Genomic DNA, 9,803 nt, shown 5'->3' with positions numbered 1-9,803 from the left:
TTTGAAAAAATGGCATGCAGGCTTGACACAAAAGCAAGATAAAAATTAGCATGTTTGAAGTAATCGTCCCACAGCTTGACATCTGCATAGTAAATTTTAAAGGAAAAAAATGTGTCAGGCAGGCATGAGCTGTTCCCTCCCTCCCCCCCTCTTTCATTAGCTCACTGGCAGGGTGGCACTTCTGAACCTCATTACTGCAGGAGGATTTATGAAGCTGAACCCAATGGCAAAGAAAAGGCATCTGTCAATAATTGTAGGGAGCTGCACTCACAGCTTTGAAATCTCATTAAGTATGCAGTTATCAGGCATAAAGATCAAAAACATTACTCAACTCCGACAGAATCTTATGGAGGAACATTAATTAGCAACAGGCCTACAGTACAAAAAAAAAAAAAAAATAAAAAAAAAAACAGACTTCCTCTCACACCTGCCCAACCCACAAACCAAAAGAAACACTCCCCCTCCCTTCAGAAAAAAATAATTCCCAGCATCTGAGACTGATCAAGTACATGAAACAAGAGAGAGAAAAAAAAAAAAAAGAAAAAAAAAATCCAGTTGAGACAGTCTTGGCGGTGAAGAGAGAAAAGGAAGAAGCTGTCAAAGTTGAGAAGGATGTCAGCACTGGCCCTGATTACAAGGGCCTATACAGTTCCCAGGCCTTTTATCATCCCTGCCATCAAAAACAGACTCTGTGTCACAGATGGATGACTGATGGCTGCCAGTCTTGAGCAGCTTCGCCAAGCCTCCAGGAGGCCCCTGCTGAGATCTGGCCCTCCAGCAACAGGCTTGACCTAGCAGGAAAAGGGCTGCAGGCACCGAGCCCAGTCCCAGAGATACTCAGAAACAGCACCCTGTTCTGTTCTTCCCCAGAACAATTCAGCGAGAGGTTGGTCGGGGTTTGTTTGTTCAGCTTACAGAAGTTAAATGTAATACTTCTGCTCTCCATGCAAAGACTGTGCATTATTTGAAAATAACACTAGCGGGACTAAAAAAACAAGGGAAAAAAAAAAAAAAAAAAAAAAAAAAAAAAAAAATCTCTTCTTTGTCCACGCTAAAAGTTATTTTTCTAATCTTGTTTCTAGTTTGCATTTTAACCATGATTTGAACACTCAATTACTTAGAAAATACAAGAGAGTGAAATATAAATTTGGGGGGGAACATACCAATTCATAGACAAAGCTGGCCCATAAAACCAAGTGACCTTTGCAGCATTAAGTATGGTGTGCAACTAATTAAGAACTATGGCCATATTAACATTTTTTGTTACAGAATCAAGGATATCAGCTACACAGCTTAACCCATTGCACATATTTTTTTCATTTCCTCTCTATCAAAAACTGTGTTTGCAAACAATAACTCAACGCTACTTGTTAAAAAAAAAAAAAAAAGAGGTGGGGGGGGCATAGAATCACCTTCTATAGTCTTTTTTTCCCACCTGGGACTATGCTTGAAAAACTCCCTCTCTAGTTACATGCTACCCTTCATACATTTTATATTTCCCATAATTTTGCGCTACAAAGAAGCTTTCTGCTCTACAACTTCATTTCTGTGTTATTTACTATGTGCTGGATTTTAATACAATGTACAAACACGTCTCTTATTTCATGGTGATATTTACGTGTCACTTGTAGCAACGCTAAAGATTGGCTTCTTAATGAACTACATCTTTAATAGCGCAGAATCAGGGAGATCCGCGCGCACGTATAAGACAACCTGCCAGTCAAAATCTTTTCAATATCTAAAATTCGTTCATTTCCTAAGTAATGTACTTTAAAATAAATGTTAGCTCTGACAAAATACGGAAGCGGAGGTTCCGCTCTGAACAAGATTTTTAAAAAGAATTTTACATAAAGTGTTACAATAAGGTGTTTATATTTTTTCATATGCTTACCATATTACTTTTATTATGTGTAGCATCAAAGTGATTATAGCAATTACATCTAACAGAATTAATTATAGAACATCCCATCATTCCTAAATACATAATGCATTAGAGGTACGCCAAAGAAAGAAAACATCTTGACTGTGGTGACTATTGTTGGAATAAATTTTTTTCTCTAAGCATAAAGGCGAAACCAAAGTAGAAAGAAACATATAGAAACGGCGGGGTAACGCGGAAAAATGTTAACTACAAAAATCTGAATATAAAGGCGGGTACCTTTATGATAGAGGTTCTAACCTGCGTAAAGCTGCACTAGCACAAATATCCATGTAAAATCCATTAAAGTTTTTTAATCACGAAATATGGAAACTAGCCAATTCACCTAACCAATGTGTTAGTACATAAAGACAAGAGTGTATGGGTGAAAGAGTTACAAGCGCCTTTACGTATGCAAAATAAATTCACTCAAAGCTTCATTAATATTAATTTAAATTCAGAATCCATTTACATTAAATTGTTCATTAAAAATTGCCTATTTTATGCAACATGCATTCCGCAAAGAACACATAAGAAACTGAAACAGAGGGCTCAATTTAATGATGGAAATATCAAAAGTAAATGAATTTGAATCATTCCAAACGAATAATAAAACAGCTCTTTTCCTCCACACTCGAGGTTCTGGAGTTTGGTGGGAGTTTGGTGGCCGGGCAAGATACCTGCTCTGATTTTCCCCCGCCGCAGCCCGCCCGGTGCCCTTTCCACCTTCTCCCCCCCCAGCCTCAACCCAGTCTTGCTAAAACTAGAATTATTTATGGACAGGACCTTAAAAAAAAAAAAAAAACAAAAACACCTCCTTGTGTGAGCGGGCGGAATCCCTCCGAAACTGGCCTTTGTGGGGAGCGATGCCAAGTTGAGGTGAGCAGCGCTCCCCAGCATGGAGGGACGGGGAGCTCTTCACTGGTGAACTCCCACACCAACAAATACAGGGGACTTAACGCCATTCCCAACAGCTGCTCTGAACGAAGAAAAGAGAGTCATAATTAATAACATGTGTCCTGACAGAATTAATTAATAATTTATAATTAAGTCTAAAAGACGAACTTGGATTATTCTTGAAGAGTCGCACCTTTCCTGCCCGAAGAGGCCAGGTAATGGCACTGGCAAAGAGCTTTCAGATATTTTATGATCTTCTGGTAACTCTTTCCCCACTCTCCTTCCACCCCCTCGGGGGGAAAAAAAAAAAAACCACCTTTGAACATTTTCCGAGAAATATCTTAAAGTTGATGCCTGCATTGAGAAGTGCTTAAATTCTGCAGATTAGCTCTCTGCTGAGATGACCAAAATACCTTTCAGGAGCAAAATCAGAAAAATGCAGTAGGATGAAGCTCGCAGCCTCTGAAACTAAGCCCCACTTATTTCAACTCTTACAGTTCTTTTTATGAAAATGGTCACAAACAATTTTGAGCTCCGACACTGTTCCATTCTGCATTATTATACTTAAGAAAACTACAGTCTCTTGTGGACTACGCTTTAAATCCTTTGAGCCAATTTTCATGCATTTTTTTTTTAAATGTTGAAATCAAGAAAAATCAATTGTATAAATTTTTTCAATCCTCCTGCTTTAGGTAATCACACACACACACAAAAAAAAGCAACGCACCCATTGTTTAGTGGGATTTTTAAAATTAATTTAATGTCTAACTGCAAATGCTGGAAACTAGAATTAATCTGTCTGGATAAAAAAAGGCTTACAGACATTTAAATGCATGTATCAGGACACTTTATCAACCTAACATAAAATTGTCATCTTATCTTATTATATGACTATTTTATGCATGTGTCAAAGAATTTAAAAATGAATGCCTGTCTATTCAGTCTAATTACAAGTGCATATTATCTGTCTGGATGTACCAGTCCATATCATTGTTACCAAATACAATATATTGTATTCACCTTTCATTTTTAACTTAAGGCTGATAAACCACAATTTGGGCGTAACTAAATTAAAAAAAAAAAAAAAAGAAAGAAAGAAAAAAAGCAAAACCACAAACCAAACACACAGGGGGGGAAGAGAAAAAAAAAAAAAAAATCAGCCTCAAACACCTGAGGTGGATTGTTTAGTAAATGATGCTGAAGTATTTCACAGATAAGATAACAGAGGATCGCTCTGCAACTCTGTTATTTTCGGTGTTGTATCATAACCATCCATACACACACACTCTCACTTGACAATGCAACACTTCAGGCATCTTAACACTTGATCTACTAGCAGCATCTTGTAAATAGGGCTATATTAAAATTTGACAAAACTGTATTTGGATTCGCTAGGAAACGGTCACGACATTGGATTCAAATATGGATTATTGCAGCGTAAAACTAGCAGTGCCAAGGTTTGTTCCGAAAGATAACACGTAAGGTTACTTTCCGTCCTGGCAAATTATTTCTTTTCATTCACTCGGTACCACCATATGTTTCTCCGTTAAGTGTGCACGTAGCACACTTAAAAATTTCCCCCACGCTTCCCCCTGAAGGTGATCTTTTCTCTCTAGTTTCCACTAATCCTGGAAGGAGGGCTGGCAGAAAAGGACCCGCTCTAATCCTGCTAACTCACCCCAGCTCCACTGCCTTCCCCAGAACCCTGCAGCAGTCACAATTCATTCTAATCACTTTACAAAACAATCTTTAGTAAAAAGAGGAAAAATGCAGACTTGTAAGCCAATTTAAGAAATAACTGCTGATACATCAGTTATTGACTATTTCACTCCTGCTCATGATAGTGCTCAAGGCAAAACCGAGAACAAAATGACAACATCAACTGCACGCAATAAACTGTGGCCCAGGAGAGCACTGAAGCCCTAATTGACAGCTGTCAAGCTAATGGGAGAAATGGCAGCTGATTCTGGAAAATTCTCTTTTCCAGACGGATATTCAGGGGAATCTATCAGGCCTTTTTATATTTATGCCCCTTTTTCTTTTCTTTTTTTTTTTTTTTTGCATTGTTCCCCCCCCTTTGCTGGCAAAAAAAAAAAAAAGGCAAAAAAAAAAAAAAAAAAAGCAGAGGACAGCCATAACTAATCATTTTGTCAGCTTGCTGCTAGGAAGAATCTCTGTCCAACAGAGAAATATGTGGCAGGTTTGGAGGCAAATAACACAGCAAGGGCTGACACTGCAAGTACCTTTATAGGTAGGTAGTCTACTTTATCGCTACGTTTACTTTTGGGGTATGTATGTAGTTGCAAGCAACCCCCTTCAATTAAAGCAAACATTCAACTTCCCCAAGTCGGAGCTGCCTGGAAACATGGGTGCCCACCCCGCGGTGCCACTTTGCATCTGGATTTCTGGGGTGCCCCCCCAGCCTGGCCCGGGGGGTGCCGAGGATGAGCAAGAGCACTCAAGTCCCTGAAAGGTGGAGGCGCTGAGCATCGCTGAAAAATCAGTGCATTTCAGTGTTCACACAGGCCATGTGCACCTTTGGAACACAAACACTGAAGTTGCAAAGAGCCCCCAAAAGTACACAGCTATCTCCAGGGTTTAAACCAAACTATACAGGCAAAAAAAAATAATAAAAACCCCATGGGTCCAAGTTTGTTTGTTTGTTTTTTTTTCAGAGGCTTCAAAACTCAGTGTGATTGTCTGGGCCTAAAATAAAACAATAATTGTTTTGTTCAATTTAAAAAAAAAAAAAAAAGGAAATGAGTTTCCAACAAATCAGTTTCCAATCCCTCCTCAGAAGGGCTTTGTATGTATACAAAATATGTATTAAGTCGTTTCTGTCAGTAGGAAGTACATTTTCTTGATCTTTTAAATAGGTTTCTAAAAAAGCTGCAAGTGAAAGCTATAATTTAAGGACGGATAATTACTGTTTGCATGAACAAGACTGGCCTCTATTAATACAGTATCTTAGCTTTCCTAGACAGTAGCCTCTAACCAGTAAATACCTTCTCCCTCCTGACTGAAACGACAGGAGTCCTTGGAGCAGCAATTCTGGCCATCTCCTCCCTTGAACAGGTGAGGAATGAAAACTGCCATCCCTGGCTCTTCCTCCCAAATTTACCTACGAGATTCACCTGAGTCTCAGAGCAAACAAACCGAAATTATCATTTTTCCAGATTCTTGATTCTCCCAGACAGCTTTAGCCTTCCGCAGTGTGGTGTTAACACTTGGGCTAGACATAAAGAATTTGTGCACCTGTCTGTTATGTCTGCGAGCTCTGTGCTGCTGAGAGTTCTTTGTTGTTGTTATTCTACTCCAGACCATTAAAAGGGCCCTAATTCCTATGACATGATTATCCAGGTACCAAAGCCCATTTGTCACCTGCAGCAGAAAATTGAGTTAATGCACAACTAAAGGCAACCAGGACTGTGTAATATCAACTTGATTACATCAAACTAGCTGCAAACCTAATTCTGCTGGATGACACTGCGTGGAGCTTGTCATCTCCAATCATTAAAGCTGTCAGGAATCCATCAGGTTTACAGCTAATTAGGTGAACACTAATGAAGCTGGCAAAACAACTTTTCTTTTTTTATGGCTGAGCGGACCTTTCAGTTTGGAGAAAAAAAAATTCTCGAGTATTCTCAAGGTTGCTGGGGACTGGATTTCCTGAGTTACCAATCAGCAGACATCTTTAATTCTCCCCCCACCACCACCTTTTTTTCTCTCTCAGTACCAAGCAATCAATTTGTCATCACTCTCAGTATGCCACAAAAGCAGTCATGAACCTTATAACTCGCAGCTCTGAAGCCAAAAAGGAGGAAAAAAAAAAAAAAAAAATAATGTAAGTTTCTTCTGTCTTAAAATAAAACGCCTCATACAGCTCACTTATTTATCTTCATGCACTTATCAACAGCATAAATGTTCTTGTTTTTTCACTCTTCTCAAATAAGTAGCCCTTCAGTCATTCTACATCCCCCATATCCATTAGGCAGAGGCATTTTGATAAAGTAAAGCCAAAGCTAGTGTATGGGAAAGAATGAAAGCACTCACTCTGCCAACTTCTGATTGACCATTAAGCTATTGATGAATGTGCCTGTCAGGAGAGAGACAATTAAATCAAATATGAAACAAAGTCGTTTTGACGGGTCATTTTGATAGAGCAAAACCATTCTTCCATCTCCTATTAGTCCTGCAGTCAAGTTTTTGTAATGAATATTTCTTAACTAACCTGTTATTTCTTAGCTCTTTTTTAAGGTGTTAAGGAAAAAAAAAAAAAAAAAGCCTTTGCTTTTACTGCTATTAGAAAAAGTAACATTTCCAAAGCGACCGATAAACCAGCGTTTCAGTGGGAAGCAATTACACACAATACTAAATGTTTAATGTGGCTATCAAAAAGCTAAAAGTTGAAAGAGATTACACTTGTGCTAAATACGAACGATAGATCGCACATCACAGACGATGCACACGAGGAAGGAGGGAGAGACGGAGAGTGGCAGAGAAGGAGAAAAAGATACCTCAGGCTGTGTGTTTAGTGCAGAAACATTTTTCCTCCAGCCTACGGAGAGCCCAACATCCAGCACAGTCCAGTGTCAAACACTTGGAAGAGCTGGATTTTGCAGAACTAAATGAATGTCACGAAACAGAATTTCCCAAGTATTAGGAAAAGTTCACCTTCTTAATTTCTTTGAAAAGCGTCATTTGATGGCACGGGCCAGGAATGCAAAATACTATCACAAAGTATTTGGCTAGGATATTGTTTGCTAGATCGTATCAGCACCGCACTGCGAAACTTTCCAAACTTTCTAGCTACGAACGCATGGAGCCAGAGTGCTACAAACTCTCATTTCTCTGTTTCAAAAGCAGGAGATGAACGTGTGTGTGTGTCAAAGAAGAGAAGAAAGGAAACGTAAACATAGTTATTTACAATTTGTGTTGCTCCCCGAGTCCCTTGCTGTTTACTAAATTCAAACCACACCGCCCTGCGAAGTTGTCAGCGTGAAAGCAGTGCCACATCTCTGAACATCCCTTCTCCAACAACGTCCCACCAAGCTGTAGGACTACCTGCTCCCAGTTGTTACCAGCACAGCTACAAACCCACCACCAGTAACGCTGCTGGAGCCTCTGGGAAACTTCTACACCCGGGCCCCTGTGTCCAGAGCCTTCCTTTGGAAGAGGCGGATTAGGGAATGCTGGTTCTCCCCAAAAACCTGTCCCGATCCAAAGCCCATCCTGCTCCCCCACCTAAGCCAGCCCCACACCTCTGGAAGCCCTGGTAGCATGTGGCTATGTGGCCCATCCAGGCAGGAGCCCCTGAAGTTGTGCTGACAGAGAGTTGACAGGCCCCGTGTGACGTCACCGAGTCTGGCGTTACCATGGCAAGTGATTTATTGATGTTTATCGGGAATGAATAGATCAAAGGCAGCCAGATGACAGGCGATCAATCAGCCATCAAATCAAGGATGGCAACAGGCCAAGGAAACCTTTTCCAGCCCACATATCCCCAACTAAGGATTACTGTAAAATTATGTGGGGCTTTAATTTTTTTTTTTTACTGTTTTCTTTTCAACTTGGCTTTTCGGGGAAAAAAAAAAAAAGCTTAAGTTTAACAGGAGTTGACATTTCTGGAATAAGGCAAACAAAACAAACAAACAAAAAAACCTCGCCAGGACAAAGCCTCGAAAAGTATTTCTAAAAAGAAAAAAAAATGGAGGAAATTGTAAAAGCACTATCAGAAACATTTGCCAGTCATTTGACAATACACAGACCCTTTTTCTTTTTTTTTTCCCTGGGTTTCTTTTGCAGCTTCTCATCTGGACTCATAAATAAGAAATCAATAGGATTAACAGAAGAGGCTGCCAAAGAAAGTGACCAACAAGGTGGGTCTGTGTGTCCAGCAGAGACACCTCCAGCGCGGTACAAGGGGATGAGAGAAAAAGATAAAAGTTGAGCAAAGGAGCTAGTTCTGGGCTTGGATCTTCAAGTAACACTGCGGCCCCTCCAAGTCACTTTGTCCCTACCACTTCATTCACAGCGTGCCATGTACCCTACCTCATCTTACAGCAAAGAAAAGAAAAAAAAAGAGAAAAAAAAATTTTAAAAAGGAGTATTTTCACTGGCTTTCACAACCCATTTGCGTGTGAGGGAAGGGGATGGAGAAGAACGAAGACTACAAGGGAGAGCAGCAAAGTAGGTGCCAAAGTACGGGCTGGAAATGGACAAAATTCGCCTCCTTCCCCACCCCGAAGAGTCGCACAGACGATTCGTGTTAGATTCGTGTAGAAATGTGCCCGCACACACACCCCCCAACGCCTTCCACCGAGTGTCACCCCCAGCACTGAGCCGGGCGGCGGCGGAGTTGGGAATAAATCAAAGTGGGCACCAAAGTAGGGAACGGGCTTCCACGCGCCCCCCCCCACCCCAAGGAAAAAATAATAAATAAATAAAAATAAACCAAAATAAAATCAAATCCACCAGCACCAGCACGCCACAGCCGTGTGCCTCCAAGACCAAGAGTTGCTCTGCGAAATCCGCGGGTGTGCGGGGAGCCGGGGCGCGGAGCGGGGTGGAGGGGGGGGGGAAGCCCGGTACGGACCGAAGGGGCTCAGCCCGCTGGAAAGCGGTACCGGGGAGAGGGAAGGAGGGTGAAAGGGAGAAGCAAAGGGCCCGGGGAAGGCGGCTCTCGTACCTGCTGCGCGCCGGGGCGCTTGCTGCTTCCTCCTCGGCATGCTGAGCTCCGGCGGCCGGCGGGGAGGGGGGGGCTGCCGGGGCGCGGGGGTGGGAAGAGTTGCTTTAGCCCCAGAGATCCGGTGAGCTGCTCCAGTCTCGGCTCGAGGGCTGGGTTGGGGATATATTTTTTTTTGTTGCTGTGCATACACGATGCCGAGGAGGAGGAGGAGGAGAAGAAGGAGGAGGCGGCGGCGGCGGCGGGCCCGGCTCCTATCGCCGGCCACTCTCCGCCGCAGCCGGGGCAAATTGCCTCACCAGT

General features: G+C 41.7%; 1 protein-coding gene across 2 annotated transcripts in view; it reads right to left on the bottom strand.

Annotated features, from left to right (window-relative positions):
* Nucleotides 1–9,637, bottom strand: part of TSHZ3 (teashirt zinc finger homeobox 3) — a 64,477-nt gene extending 54,840 nt beyond the window's left edge. The window contains exon 1 of one of the 2 annotated variants that reach the window (XM_014942589.1): nucleotides 9,504–9,637. In XM_014942589.1, coding sequence (XP_014798075.1) covers nucleotides 9,504–9,543 — 40 coding nt within the window. In that variant the 5' untranslated portion in view covers nucleotides 9,544–9,637. Of the gene's footprint in view, nucleotides 1–2,732; nucleotides 2,769–9,503 lie in introns of those variants that run through there. The other variant, XM_014942590.1, reaches the window with a different exon arrangement.
* Nucleotides 9,638–9,803: the final 166 nt, after the last annotated feature.

This window comes from Calidris pugnax, unplaced genomic scaffold (assembly GCF_001431845.1).
Source record: "Calidris pugnax isolate Ruff unplaced genomic scaffold, ASM143184v1 scaffold28, whole genome shotgun sequence".
Classification (NCBI taxonomy): Eukaryota; Metazoa; Chordata; class Aves; order Charadriiformes; family Scolopacidae; genus Calidris; species Calidris pugnax.
Note: the sequence above shows the minus strand (reverse complement) of the source record. Positions and strands in the feature narration are given on the sequence as shown.